This window comes from Eleutherodactylus coqui, chromosome 6 (assembly GCF_035609145.1).
Source record: "Eleutherodactylus coqui strain aEleCoq1 chromosome 6, aEleCoq1.hap1, whole genome shotgun sequence".
Taxonomy (NCBI): Eukaryota; Metazoa; Chordata; class Amphibia; order Anura; family Eleutherodactylidae; genus Eleutherodactylus; species Eleutherodactylus coqui.
In genome coordinates, this window is record NC_089842.1 from 242,504,673 (window position 1) to 242,520,687 (window position 16,015).

At 42.3% G+C, this 16,015-nt stretch overlaps 1 protein-coding gene across 1 annotated transcript in view; it reads right to left on the reverse strand.

Annotated features, from left to right (window-relative positions):
* The window catches only part of LOC136633459 (cytochrome P450 2C8-like), a 30,038-nt gene extending 16,430 nt beyond the window's left edge, over window positions 1–13,608 (reverse strand). Inside the window, exons 1-3 of the mRNA XM_066609212.1 lie at window positions 13,391–13,608; window positions 8,052–8,214; window positions 268–417 (exon numbers count right to left, since the gene is read on the reverse strand). Of these exons, the coding sequence (XP_066465309.1) occupies window positions 268–417; window positions 8,052–8,214; window positions 13,391–13,570 (493 nt within the window). The 5' untranslated portion in view covers window positions 13,571–13,608. The remainder of the gene's footprint in view (window positions 1–267; window positions 418–8,051; window positions 8,215–13,390) is intronic.
* Window positions 13,609–16,015: the final 2,407 nt, after the last annotated feature.

Here is a 16,015-nt window from a genome sequence, read left to right on the forward strand (position 1 = left end):
AGGCCAAAGCATAAGCTTTTGTTTCCTTTTACTCTGAGCCTGGTTGTTGAAAATTTTTGCTCGTAGTGTTAAAACCCCTTTAGCAATAATGTTGTCCGTGGATTTCAGGGGATCATGGGAGAAAGAATAATTGGCATGTTGGATATCAATATGCACTTTAATTTGATCCCCGGAGCATGCATGTTCATGGGGAGTCCACATTGATAATGGTCAGTATGTACATCCGGCCAGAGACTATAAGACAAATATTTTTGAAACTCCACCCACTTTTGTCCTTCATAAGTAGCTCAACGAGACATCGGGCTTCTTCTTGGATTCTTTCTTCAATGCTCCTCTTTCCCATTCCAAAATTTCTCAAAGTTGTCAGAGAAAATCGACGGAGGGTTTTCCACCGTTCTCCATTGCTTTGAATGACACCTGTAAGATCAAGCATTCGGTTCAGGACTAGAAAAACATGAGGATTTTTCTACAAAAACTGCACACCAGCAATACGGTCCATAAACTGTGTCTCAGATTTCATCTGAACCCCATTCACTTCAACAAAGTCATTCTGCAATACCATACATAACGTGTGGACAAGCGTGGTGCTTCTTCTAGAAGGAAGCAGTCATGTTTTACTAATTCTGGACAACCCCACTAAATATTTACTAAATTAAGTTAATCCAACTTTATCTACATATTTAAGCCTTTGTTGTCCATAGTGGCTACCATTATATTGGCTAGGGCTACTAGGGGGAAAGGGATTTCTTTGGCTGATTGTACAAGCTTTAAAATATTCTTTATATTTCAGATTTGTTCCATTTTGCAACATCTCTCATGTGATCCACTAAGATACATGACTAGGCAAGATTTTTGTCTTGCCTTTTAGCCTTTTAACCGCTGAGTATAAACACGCGACCAGGATTTCCTCTATTTCCTTTACAGGAAGTTAAAGTTACAAGTTTATCAAGTTAAGACGTCCTCTTCAAGCCTGATGCGAGAAAAGCCGGGATCTTGCAATGGCTGGACAATTTTCCCCCCAGAGCAGAAAGGTGTCCTTCTGCTGACGTCTCTGCGTCCAGAGAAGGTCGCTGCTGTCTTAAGTTCTCTAAGTTTATCTCTCCCCACCTGTTTAGGTGTTCATTTTTTTCCTATGTCAATTTCCCCAAATTCAAAGACGGATTGGAGAGAGAATTTCCCTGCCAGGTCAATCGGAGCTACTTGAAGATGGTAATTATACACGTGTACCCAAAGCATTGGAAAAGACTTGCATTATGAACACGAAGCTTATGTCCTTAAATGTAGAGGGACTTAACTCCCCTTACAAGAGGTCCTCCCTATGGAAAGACGCAAGAGACTCACTTTACAAAGGAGAAACATCCCAAGTTCTCCCACCCTAGATTCCCAGAGATATTCATGTCAAACACAGAAAAGAAAAAAGCAGGCGTTCTGATAGCAGTAAGAGATAGTGTTGGCTTCAAACTATTTAATTCTGAAATAGACGAAAAAGGCAGATATATTGTATTTGTTTGTGAAATCAATGGTTTCCCTATAACGCTAGCCAACGTATCTGCACCAAATACCGCCCAGATAAGTTGTCTTAAATTGATGAGAAAAATTAAGAAAGGGGTCAGCTTATATTATGGGGAGATCTCAATATAATTTCCGACAGAGCTTTAGATTCAAATAGTAAAGGAAGATCGGTTACTCCCACATTAGCACCATGGCTCCTCAAAGAGGACCTCTATGATACGTTTAGATGTATCAATGCAAATGCGAAAGAGTACTCCTTCTATTCCACAAGACATAGAACTTTCACGCGAATTGATGTTTCTGGTGGATTTCGTTTTACTTCCAAGAGTAAAGAAAGCTACGATTGGAAACACGTCCTGATCAGACCATGCCCCAGTTTTTCTGTCGTTGGGAGTGTCGCAGTTTGTGCACACCCCAAAAGTCTGGCGAAATAACTCCTATTTAATGAAGGTTGACCCCTATAAAAGCCAAATACGTGCTGCTATCCAGGAATACTTAAAAATTAACGACTCTCCCGACATAAACTCGTTTACGGTATGGAATGCGCACAAATCAGTAATCAGGGGTTTCATGATCCAACAAGGATCCCAATACAAGAAGGAAAAAACTAAGCATCTAACCAAACTTTTATCACAAGTATAAAACTTAGAACTATTAGTACAGGGAAATCCGACGGATACTACTCACCATAAACAACTATATGTGAGACAACAGATAACAGATCACTTTACACTAGACCATAAAAAACGACTCCGGGCCTACAAAACCACTTATTACACCTACAAGAACAAATTCAGTAGCTACATGGCTCGTAGAGTGAAACAAAGAAGAGTTAAATCTAAAATACCATTTATTAAAGTACCAGGCTCTGATCGCAACATTCGTAACCCAAAAGACATAGCAGAGGCCTTCAACAAGTTCTATGCAAAGCTCTATAATTTAAAGGATGAAAACTCAATACCCCAACCTAATGAGGAAAGCACACGGGAATTCCTGAGCAATATCAATCTCCCGACAATTAGTCAAAACCAACTAGAAACACTCAACGCCCCAATCACTAAGCAAGAGACTCTCAAAATAATAAACACTGTCAAAAAAGACAAAGCCCCGGCACGGAGGGGTATTCTAACGAATATTATCAGCTCTTTGGAAAAGAATTGGCCGTAAATCTTACTAAAATATTTAACGAGGCTTGGAAACAGGGAACACTACCTGCGGAGATGCTCCAAGCCACAATAGTAACAATCCCAAAACCAGACAAAGACCCCCCATCCCCAGCAAACTTCAGACCAATTTCTTTGCTGAACAGTGATGCAAAGATATACGCAAAAATCCTAGCCCAATGATTAATGAACATGATCCCACTTTTAGTACACGGTGATCAAGTAGGTTTCAGTGTAGGCCAACAGCGTCAGATGGAACGATGAGAATAATAGACCTGCTGGCTGAAGCGCGCGGGGGAGGTGGGGGGTCTGGAAACACCTTCTCTGCTCCTTACGTTGGATGGATCCATTGGGGATACACATTTGCTGTATTGGAGAGGTTTGGATTCCGTGGAGAGATCCTTGGGGCTATCCAGGCCTTATACTCTTCACCATCGCCAAGAGTACTAGTTAATGGCACTCTATCTAGCTACTTCCAAATTACCAAATGGCACACGCCAGGGCTGCCCTCTCTCACCCTTGTTGTTTGTTTTAATAATGGAACCATTCGCTGAGAAAATCAGAACAGATCCGGAAATAAGAGGCTTCCCCCTACCATTTCGTCAACACAAAATAGGACTATTTGCAGATGATGTTGCGCTGCTTATGACTCACCCAATATCTTCCCTTAGAGCGATTTCGAGAATCATAAACAACTTTGGACAAGTTTCATACTACAAAATTAATGCCCACAAATCCCAAATATTGGGTATAAATGTACCAAAAAATCTGAAGGAATGCATTAAGAGAGAATCTCCCTTCTCGTGGGAAACAGGGGCTATCCCATATCTGGGGCTAAAACTCCCTCTCCCTCTTAGTAACATGCCAGCAACTAACCTAACCGCCTGCTCAACTCGCTACAGAAAGACCTGGATACATTTGATAGAACAGAACCCTCGTGGCTAGGGAGAATAGTGCTATATAAAATGATGATTCTACCAAAAATGTTATATATCTTTAGGACTATGATAGTGATAGTGAAAGAAATCAAGAGTGGCGGCATCTATACTATATTCTTCCAGAGGAAGGGGCGGTATGGAGTCCCCAACCTAATAGCATACTACAGAGCCACTATAACACAACAATGAAGAGCCTGGTGTGCCCCACAAAAGGGCATCAGTTGGCCATCAATAGAAAAACACTTAGCAGGAGTTGGGAACCTTCGCACGATCTTGCTGGCAGCCTCAATTGACCCGAATATTAATATACCAAGCTGCCCAACAATTAAAGCCTCAATAGAAACATGGTTGTATACACTTAAAATTTCAGGCTCTCATACTCCGAAAAAACGAGTACCTCCACCTATAGATACTCTGGAATATTTAACCCTTTCCAATCCACTGTCTGACGTGTGAAGACAATCTGATTGAAGGCTGTACAGCTCCGATGTCGGATGACGTCCGGCAGGGTATTCTTACTGTATATTACTGGCCACTCTGTTGTTGGGGGCCTCCCGAGCATGTCCCATACCGCAGTACTGGCTCTAGCCAACAGATGGCGCCATTGTATAATGGCAGAAAGAGAAAGCCCCCTAGGAAACCCTGAATCCAAAATTGGATTGCAAAGGGTTAATTCCTAACTTATCAGTTAAAAATTGGAGTAAAAGGGGAATTAAATTTTTATCAGACATCCAGGAAAACTATAAAAATCAACCCATTTGACAAGCTTTGTGAAGAGCAAAAATTAACCAGTGGGGATCTCTTTCAATACTTAAAGGGGTTGTCCCGCGAAACAAAGTGGGGGTATACACTTCTGTATGGCCATATTAATGCCCTTTGTAATGTACATTGTGCATTAATTATGAGCCATACAGAAGTTATTCACTTACCTGTTCCGTTGCTGGCGTCCTCGTCTCCATGGTGCCGTCTAATTTTCAGCGTCTAATCGCCCGATTAGACGCGCTTGCGCAGTCCGGTCTTCTCCGTGTTGAATGGGGCTGCTCGCGCTGGAGAGCTGCTCCTCGTAGCTCCGCCCCGTCACGTGCCGATTCCAGCCAATCAGGAGGCTGGAATCGGCAATGGACCGCACAGAAGACCTGCGGTCCACCGAGGGTGAAGATCCCAGCGGCCATCTTCGCAAGGTAAGTAAGAAGTCACCGGAGCGCGGGGATTCGGGTAAGTACTATCCGTTTTTTTTTTTCAACACCTGCATCGGGTTTGTCTCGCGCCGAACGGGGGGGGCTATTAAAAAAAAAAAAACCCGTTTCGGCTGGGACAACCCCTTTAAGGATAAAAAGCTATCTGTCACTTAAAAGCAATCTCTCACTAACACTACCCGTATACCTGTACAACCTATTATATGCAAAGGAAAATCCCAAAAGTCAATTAAAATATTGGTACGAGAAGTACATAGGGGAAGCGGCAGAAGACCTAAAGAAACAGAAAAAAGTTCACATTCTTAATTGGGAAAGAGATCTACAGATTTCACATGACTTGAACTACTGGGCTAAAACTTGCAATTGGGTCTATAAATGTACATTAAGTGCTAAACTGCTAGAGGTCCATCAAAAGGTGTTGACGAGATGGTACTATACTGAGAATGGCTCAGATGTTCCCGGGTACCCAGGGAGCTTGCTGGAGGGGCTGTGGTGAAGACGGATCCCTTCTACACCTCATTTGGGATGGCCCTTGTGTAAGGTCTCTGTGGAGTTCAGTTTCTGCAATTATTTATAATATATTGGGTATTACCCTAAAGTTAAAACCACAAACGGCAATTCTGATGTTGGGAATAGCTTTCCCCCTCGGAACAGAAAGTTCATTACTCGTGCTACTATGTGTCAAATTATTGATTGTCAGGGAATGGAGATCCACCAGAATCCCCACAGTACAAAATCTTATTAACATGATATCTGAGCATAGCGCACTTGGAAAATTATTTGCTATAAGACAAAATAGAATTGCCAGCTTTGAAGAAACATGGCAACCCTGGATAGACTGGGTAAAAAAGGGGTTACTCCTATAGAACTTCAACAAGTTCTCTATACCCAAAAACTTAATAATCCCAAATGTAAAGCAAGTTTATGAGGCGCTCTGCTGAGATGCTGGCAGATAAAGATCCGATCAGAACTGATTTCTGGACAGGAACCGAGAAATACCGAGTCCCTAACCCCATGCCCCCCCCCCCTCCACTCCCGCCACATTTCTCCCTTCCCCCGAAATGTTATTATTCATATTTGTGAATATGTCGGCAATGCAATTCTAAAAAACAAAATGTGCTGTCTAAGCCAATATTCTGTATGATAGAGCACAGATACTATGTAATGCTGCTTAAATAAAAAGTGATTGAAATTAAAAGGCATAATGACAGTCAGTGTAGTTACCCCCTGCAGGGTAGCCCTTCTCACCCCACTACAGGGAATTCCTCATTCTCCATTTGCTGGACGGCTTGCGTAATCTCCCATAGGAGTTTATGGACACTCCTGCACAGGGAGCACCAGAAATAGGTCAAATCCTTTCTTTTCACGAATCAGAAGATTTTAACCCCTTCCCGCTCCAGGAAATAAGTTTACATCCTGGCAGCAGGGTACTTCCCGCAACAGGGCGTGAACTTACGTCCTGGGGATAGCGCGAGATCATAAGAGATCTCGCGCTATCCGGCAGCAGGAGCCGGCTGTCAATGATAGCGGGGCTGAATCGGAGATGCGTTTCCCGCTGTTAACCCCTTCCCTGCCGTGATCTATGTAGATCGTGGCATGGGAAGGGTTCACAGAGGGAGTGTGCTCCCTCTGTGAAGATGCCAAACTCTCGCAATGTAATCGCAGACAGCCCGGCTGGTTGTGATGGCAACAGGATGCCAGATACCGGCGTTCAGTGCTGTGCTGTAAGTCCCCCAGAGGGACACAAATATTGTAAAAAATAAGACAATAAAAATGTACAAAAATGAAAAATGTAAAAAAAATCCTTTTCTGTGCTTTTTCTCATATTAGCATAAAAAAGGGTAAAAAAAATAAAAATCCCACATATTTGAAATTGTCGCGTCCGTAACGACATGTACAATAAGTTGCAAATGCTTTTTATTCTTCACGGAAAACCGCATTAAAAAAACGCTAAAAAAATACCTAAAAGCTCAATAAAAGTGATCAAAAAAGCCGTATGTACCCCAAAATGGTACCAATAAAAACCACAGCTCGTCTCACAAAAAATAGGCCCTCACAGAGCTCCGTACATAGAAAAATAAAAAAGTTACAAGACTTTGAATGCAGCGATTTAGAAAGAAAAAAAAATTGAAAAAAAGGGTTTTCTATTGCAGAGAAGTGGAAAAACCTAAAAAAAAGGAAGAATTTTGGTATCATTGTAATCGTACTGGCCTGCAGAAAAAATGGAATGTGTCATTTATGCTGCATGATTACCGCTGTAAAAAAAAGAAAAAAAAAATCTTTGGCAGAATTGATGCGTTTTCTCTCCCTGTTATCACATAAAAAATAGAGATGAGCGAACCTACTCGGCCACGCCCCTTTTTCACCCGAGCACCACGATTTTCGAGTACTTCCGTACTCGGGCAAAAAGATTCGGGGGGCGCCGTGGGTGAGTGGGGGGTTGCCGCAGGGGGGGGGGGGAGAGGGAGAGAGAGAGCGCTCCCCTCTGTTCCCCGCTGCTACCCCCCACTCCGCCACGCCTCCCCCCGCCCCCCGGCACCCCCCCCGAATCTTTTCACCCGAGTACGGAAGTACTCAAAAATCGCAGTGCTCGATCGAGTAATTACTCGAAAGGAGTACGTTCGCTCATCTCTAATAAAAAATAATAAAAGTTTTACAATATAGTCTCTGTACCCAAACATGGCACCATTAAAAACTACAGTTCACCACGCAAGAAACAAGCCCTTATAAGTAAAAAAGTTATGACTTTTGAAAAATGGAGATGAAAATTCGCCACAAATCGTTGTGTCCTTAAGCCCAAAATGGCCATGTTCTTAAGGGGTTAATTACTGTATTTCAGTCACTTAGGTCCATTTTTTTTTTTGTGGAAAAGCGCTTTTTGGGCGCCGATAAAATGCCTCCTTGTACATGTAGCCACCGGAAACTATTGGTTCTAATAGGCGCCATTATTTTGTCAAAAGACACTCGTGTGAAAGAATCCTAAATAAGGACTTAGCTGATAGCTAAAGGAACAGTGAAAAAGCATCTAAACTGATAACTGTGTTATAGGAAGCCTGAAAAAAAGCATTCACTGCACAAAAAATCTATAGACTCATTTTACTAATGTCTTCCTACACATTTCAATCATTCTAGATATTAGCAGACATTTATGATCCGTATAGAACATTCTAGAATAATACATATTGAAATCACAGCAAAGTATCCATTTATTGTCATCTTATTCATTCACTTAAGTGACTTACCAAAACCCTTATTAAAAAATTCTGCTGCTCCTGTGTCTCCCCTATCACTAAATGCATCACTGCGATCCACCAGCGCTTCCTTCACAGCGTCGTACCCAGTCAGTACTATCGTCCGAAGGTTGGCTATGTAGATGGTATAGACGGGTCCATATGTCTCACTCAGCTACAGAAACAGGAAAACATGATTAAGGGATATGAAACACCAATTAAAAAACACACAACTGTTTTTAATCCAGTTTTTTGAACCAAAGTTGGATGTGAATCAAGCAGAAAGAAGTAGAAGACCTTCGTTTATATTTCCCATTCCTTTTGAATCGACTTGTGAGCTAGTGGGGGAGTTTCTGCTCCCTCCCCTGAAGAATACAAGGTATAGGCTACACCCACAAGTACACAGAGCATCGGACTTAAAACATTCCCCCTTTGTTCCACGGGCTATTCATCAAGAGTGGTCAGCACATCCTCCACTCAGGACTGATAGGAGGGACCTATTAAAAGCAACTAGTGGGTGTCATTTCGGGAGATAGTGTGGAATGTGCCACATGTGAGGCCACATCCCCCTGCTGGAGGTGTAGATTGGGCTCCCTGCAGTGCTGAGAAAGGGGTTCCTGTGAACAAGATGATCAGGCTCATGGACAAGCACCCAGCTGCCTGGAGTATCAGATGCGTCGACAGTCATGCTTTCTGATTTTAGAAAGGCAGAGTCGGTTGAGGTTGTACCTCCCACCAAAGGGCATGTAAGAGGGATCCCAACGTTAGGTGTGCACACCATTAGGGACCAAAGAACTTATAAAATAAAATTATTCCTCTGTTGCCACATTACAAGATCCAGAACATTTTTAACTCCTTCATATAAAGAGCTATAAGGACTATTTGGTGAGACAACCTGTAGTTTTAATTGGTACCATTTTGCACCAAGATAGTGGCCATCATTAAAAATCTGGACACACAATACCCCAGTAGGATCTAAGTATGGACTCCAAGACCAAGGTCTGAAGGTGGCTCCCTTAGGTTGAGGACGAGCTCACCCCCCTTATAGATCTCGGGGTATTGGGGAAAAAGGTAAGCGTTTGTTTCATAAATATAAATGAAGCTAAATGCTTGTTCAGACAGTGGGGAAATGAAGGTAATTAGCACCAATGTCTACCTCTTATACCCATTGACAGATCAATGCATAAAGATGCAGAGTTGTCAGAAGGCTATGTAGATCTTGGTATAATTGACGAGCCTGATAGATTCTATGATTCATAAATATATCGGTTATTCTGATTTATTAGCAATTCACAGTAATTGGCGGTTCTATGGGTTTTCCTCATCACCAGAATTAATTACAAACATTTCTTAGGCTGCCTCCACATATTACACTATGGTCAGATAGTTGCCATAGATGACAACTAGACACATAATACCCCAGTCAAATCAAAGTGAGGACTCCAGGAACGGTGTCCAGGAGTGACTCCTTTGAATTGAGAAAGAGATCCCTTTCCTTGTAGCACTCAGGGTAATGACAAAGGAGATGGGCACTTGCTTCTTAGAAATAAATGAAGCTAAATGCTGGTTCAGACAGAGGTGAGATAGTAGTGGTTGACACCAATGTCCCCTCTTATGCAAGCTGACGAATCAATGCATAAGGGTGCAGAGTTGTCAGAAGGCTATGTAGAGTTTAGTGTGATGGTAGAGCCTAACAGAGCGTGTATAGATTCTCTGCTTCGGGGTTCATTAACGAGGACGTCTAATATCTTGTAACCAAGGGCGGGGCTGGAGTTCACCTAACAGCGTTTTTTAGGGCAACCAATCTCGCAATATTTTTTGAGAACAAGATGAGACCAGCATCCACCTTTTTGAGTGACCAGTCCTTTTTTCCCATGACCCGCTTTGATTCGTTTGCATGGACGAAGGACATCTCCCTCTTCGTGCGGAGAATTACGTGAAAAAAGGTTTTTGCCTTGAAAAATAGGGAAACTACACACGATTTGGGTCTTCAATCTACTGATACTCTACACTACAAACCCTTCAAGATCTCAAAGAGGAATCTCTTCACCCACCAAGCCATGGTCCCTTTACTGATTTAAAGCCTCCTAATACTTCAAACCCTCCATCCTTCTGTTGTCCCGAGTTGGATCTATTTGAAAAAAGGGTTATGAAGGATTTGAAGGACATTACAAGCTCTTGAATCTAATGATTCACTTATTATAAAACCAGTAGACAAAGGGGGAAACGTAGTTATGGAAAGAGAACAATATATTGAAATGTGTTCCCATCTGCTGAATGAAGACTTGACTTACTCTGTCTTGAAAAATGCTCCCACAATTCCCCTTTTAAAATCTCTTAAGGAACTCCTGACAAAAGCTCTAGATATGGGGATGATTAGATTTATACTTCCTTCTACTCCCACCGTTGCCACATTTTACACACTTTCTAAGGTGCATAAGAGCTCAAGCTCCTTAAAAGGTAGACCTATTGTTTCTGGAGTTAACAACCTTACCCAGGATCTAAGCATCTATATAGATAAGATCCTCAGATTTTTTTGTCACATCACTGAGATCACATGTATGTGACGCTATGGTCATGCTAAGACTACTGGATGGTATAATGGTGGGCTCTGAGACTATTCTGGCCATGATTGATGTAGAAGCTCTGTATAGCTCCATCCCACACACAGGTAGACTTCAGGCTGTGAGTTACTTTTTACAACAGAGGGGGTTCACATTTTGCAGTATACAATGGGTTTATCCTTGATTTCCTTGAATTTACTTTGCACCATAACTACTTATTATTCAACTCCAAGTACTTCCACCAGCTCAGGGGCACTATGTGTCTAGTTGTCATCTATGGCAACTATTTGACCATAATATGTAGAGATGAGCGAGCACCAAAATGCTCGAGTGCTCGTTACTCGAGTCGAACTTTCAGTGATGCTCGAGGGTTCGTTTCGAGTAACGAACCCCATTGAAGTCAATGGGCGACCCGAGCATTTTTGTATATGACTGGTGCTCCGCTAAGGTTTTCATTTGTGAAAATCTTAGCAAATCACCAAAGTCATGTAAAAAACACAGAAATGGATAGGGCAGGCGAGGAGCAACATGCAGGGCTGCATTTCGGACTCCGAGGTCTCACTATTAAGCCACAATAGTGGCAAGAGTGAGATCCCCCGCCCCCCGCACTGTCAGCATAGCGATCGTTCTCCTCTGCCACAGCTGTAACAGCTGTGGCAGAGAAGAACGATGTTAGCCCATTGAATTCAATGGAGCCGGCAATACAGCCGGCTCCATTGAAAGCAATGGGCTGCCGGTGATCGCGGGATGAATTTTCGGGAAGGGCTTAAATATATAAGCCCTTACCTGAAAAAGAAAGATTTTAGTGTAAAAAAGAATAAAAATGCAGGCATTCTCTTCAATGGAGCTGCTGCTGCTGCCGGCGACTCCATTGAAGACAATGGTCCGCTGGCACACCTGGATTCTTTTTCAGGGAAGGGCTTTACATATAAGCCATTCCCTGGAAATGAATTAAAAGGGATTTAAAAAACAAAAAAAATAGATACTCACCTCCCTTCAGCTGCCGGGGCACAGCCGCGTCTTCTCCTGCTGTCCCCTGCACTGTGGTGCTGAACTGCTGTCATTCAGCTGAGAGCTGTGCTGAGCCAATCAGAGGCAGCATTCACTCACCCATTCATGAATTCATGAATGGGTGTGAGACCTGCCTCTGATTGGCTCAGCACTGAGCCAATCAGGGGCATGTCTGACTCACACCCCCTTCACACCCACTGCAGGCCGGCCGCGCTGAACTCCGTCTGCCGGGACCAGGTGAGTATATATATTTTTTTTATTTTTACACATTTCTGGATGAATTGCAGGGAAGGGCTTATATATTTAAGCCCTTCCTGACAATTCATCCCGCGATCGCCGGCAGCCCATTGCTTTCAATGGAGCCGGCTGTATTGCCGGCTCCATTGAATTCAATGGTCAGTGCTCGTTTAATCGAGACGAGTACCGCGTGGTGCTCGTCTCGAGTAACGAGCATCTCGAACACCCAAATACTCGAGCGAGCATCAAGCTCGGACGAGTATGCTCGCTCATCTCTAATAATATGATATATGGAGGCAGCCTAAGAAATTTTGGAATTTATTGTGGTTGTGAGGAAAACCCATAGAACCGCCAATTACTCTGAATCACTAATAAATCAGAATAACCGATATATTTATGAACCACAGAATCTGTCAGGCTCTGCCATTATGCTAAACTCTACATAGCCTTCTGACAACTCTGCATCTTTATGCATTGATCCGTCAATGGATATAAGAGGTAGACATTGGTGCTAATTACCTTCATTTCCCCACTGTCTGAACAAGCATTTAGCTTCATTTATATTTATGAAACAAATGCTTACCTTTTTCCCCAATACCCCGGGATCTATAAGGGGGGTGAGCTCGTCCTCAACCTAAGGGAGCCACCTTCAGACGTTGGTCTTGGAGTCCCTACTTGGATCCTACTGGGGTATTGTGTGTCCAGATTTTTAATGATGGCCACTAACTGACCATATTTAAACATGTGGAGGGAGCATGAGTGATTTCTGTAATATACATTTGGTGGTGTGACATTTACTGTACAGTCAATATATTCTCTTGGGTGAATCCCACCATACAGTTATATGTGAGTTTGTCCTTTTTAGCCCAAAGTTTTAATATTTTATCAAAAAATATTGTTATACTTTTAAGTTGTCTATACTGTGAAGGACCATGTGGGATAACCAGCTAAATATTGTAATTGCTCAGGTCTTTACGAGTAAGACAGTACCTAATTCTATGTATTTTTTTATTTAATAATTATTTAATGGGGGACTTTTTTCAAATGTGCAGGGATTTTTTTAATATAAACTTTATTGAACTTTCTTTTCACACTGTTTTTAAGTCCCTCAAAAAGACTTGAAGGTAAAATTGTTTGATTGCTAGGATAGTACGCTGCATTACTTCTGTAATGCGGTATGTTATGCATGTACTTTTTATTCTATGCATATGCTTTTAGCCAATCAAACTCTGTCGAAGGCACATTCTGATAGGTTACCATGACAGCAGGCATCTTACCCTATCAGCACCTTGCTATCACATTGCGAAAAAATTCTGTTCCTCCCTGTTACCGTCTTCCATGCCGCAACTGCTATTGTTAGGGGCATGAAAAAGGTAAAACAGCCAGGAACAGAAGTTTCTCCGCTCATAGTAAGCACTCAGCTGTCAGTAGGCAGCCAAGCACCAGTCCTGCTTCTGCTGGATTGCTGGGGCTTTAAACTCGCGCCATATATTTATTTAGCCTCCTAATAAGGATTATAGTACAGGTAAGTGTACCTACCTTAACTAACGACTGCGGTAATTCTGAGGTGCTGATCTGAAAGAAATTCCCCAAGCCGGGCAGAGGTATAGGTCCTGGTGGTAGGTTCTTCTGTTTGACCCTATACCACCATTTAATTAGGTAAATTAGGAGAGTGACTCCAGTAGCCAGGAGAAGCGTTGCAGCAATATTCAGAGCCATCCTGGTGATTACAGCTCTGACTGCACTGTGTCCCTCAGTATTTATATATGATCAGGTACAGGGCAACAATCCAACATGGAATCAGCAAGAAGAGGTTAGATGAGTTTAGAGTACAGAGTCACAAGTCTATTGCATAACACGGTATATCATAAATACTGTCATTAGCAATTAAAAGGGTTGTACCACAATTACAAGTTATCCCCTATCCATAGGTTAGGTTGTGAAAAGAAAAAGTTACCCGCGCCGTGAAAGAAGATTCCTTTTATTATAGCTACGCATTTCGATGAAGATTTGTCTTTCTCAAGCTAATACATGCATTTTACACAGATCCATATATATAGCAGTCACTTACATTGCGGGGCGCTTAATCCGTAGTCTACGGGGCGGGTTTCATAATGGGAGTGGTTTCCTAGTCACCTGACTTGTCATGTGAGTGTCTTTGGAATGCATTGCGGTCCAAGTTTTGTAACAGCTGTATTGTTCCATCTATCCATAGGTTAGGAGATAATTTGATGAGCAGTTGGAGTCTCATCACTAAGACCACCACCAATCTCAAGAATAAAACTCCTATGTTCCAAACAAAGAGTAGAAACTAAACTGAATTTATTGAGAAATTTAAGTTTTAGGATCTTTTTTATTTATAAATGGCAGCAATAAACACATCATTCAGACTGGGCTAAAGCAGATAAGATGCTGGCATTAATAGTGCTAAATCAGCAGCTGATCTTTGGAGGATAGTCAGCTTGTGTTTACGCTACAAGTGAACATAGTTCATAGTAAACTGAGATGACTTCTGCAAATAAAAAAGTTTAGTGATCGAATTAGAAAACCAGGAAAAATAGAGCAGCAAAAACTTCAAAAAATTGTGATATGTATATAATGAAACGTCCTGACTGATTCATCAATGCAGAAGACAGAAACATGAAATGGGGACAGTAACTTCTTTGTATAATGTAGAGATCCACTAAGAAATTATTTTTTTTAATTTCAACCCCTAAGAGGCTGAAAAGGGGGGTTACATTTTGTATGGGAAAACAATATCAAATGCACCTATGAACTTAAACCGGAGAAAAATAATCTATTGAATAAACAATTAAACAAATAAATAAAGAAATATTTAGGTCGGTTGAAAACACTGACCTAAATATTTGCCCTGCTGCTACTAATTCACACAAACCACCATAAGTGTAAGGTCGCAAATAGAGATGAGCGAGCACCAAAATGCTCGGGTGCTCGTTACTCGAGTCGAACTTTCAGTGATGCTCGAGAGTTCGTTTCGAGTAACGAACCCCATTGAAGTCAATGGGCGACTCGAGCATTTTTGTATATGACTTGTGCTCCACTAAGGTTTTCATTTGTGAAAATCTTAGCAAATCACCAAAGTCATGTAAAAAACACAGAAATGGATAGGGCAGGCGAGGAGCAACATGCAGGGCTGCATTTCGGGCTCCGAGGTCTCAATATTAAGCTACAATAGTGGCAAGAGTGAGACCAACCCCCCCCCCCCCCGCACTGTCAGCATAACGATCGTTCTCCTCTGCCACAGCTGTAACAGCTGTGGCAGAGAAGAACGATGTTAGCCCATTGAATTCAATGGAGCCAGCAATACAGCCAGCTCCATTGAAAGCAATAGGCTGCCAGCAAGCGCAGGATGAATTTTCGGGAAGGGCTTAAAAATATAACCATGTGTAAAAATAAAAAAAATATATATACTCACCTGGTCCCGGCAGACGGAGTTCAGCCGCGGCAGTTCTCCTGAACTGCTCTGAGTAGTATTCAGCAGCCGGCGCTTTAAAATCCCCGCCTGCTGAATGAGCTGCCTCTGATTGGTCACAGCCTCACCAATCAGAGGCATCTCTCACTCACACCCATTCATGAATTCATTAATGGGTGAGTGCTGCCTCTGATTGGCTCAGCGCAGGGACCAATCAGGGGCAGCTCTCCTGGGAAAAAGAGTTAGGTTCATCTTTCTCAAAAGTGGATGCATCTGTTACTTTAAAAAACTCTCTTGGTTCGGGAGATACAAGAAAACTTCCACAATACCCTGAGCGTGTGTAACTGGACAGCACATAATGTCTACATGCTTCATTCTGATAAATGCCGGTGATGCTCATATAAACTCCATGTCACACGTCTGCGAAGATTGCCCTATGATAAAGCACTTCTGGGATGAAGTTTCTAAACTTATCCCAAAAAAGCACTGGTAAGACCTTCCCAGTCATAGTCTCTCTTATTCTTCTCTGGGCTCCTTCAGGCATTTTTCACCCCTGAAAGGGCAAAAACTCTTAAAAAAATAAAAAGGAAACAAAAAGAAAGCAGGCTGAACAGGTCATCGAGTGGGTGACACGGCATGCTTTAAGCACCACCACCTTCTCTTTCTCCCAGTCATAGACACACAGCGGTCAGTCTGCATCAGTCTGCCATGAGTATCCTTCACCCTCAGAC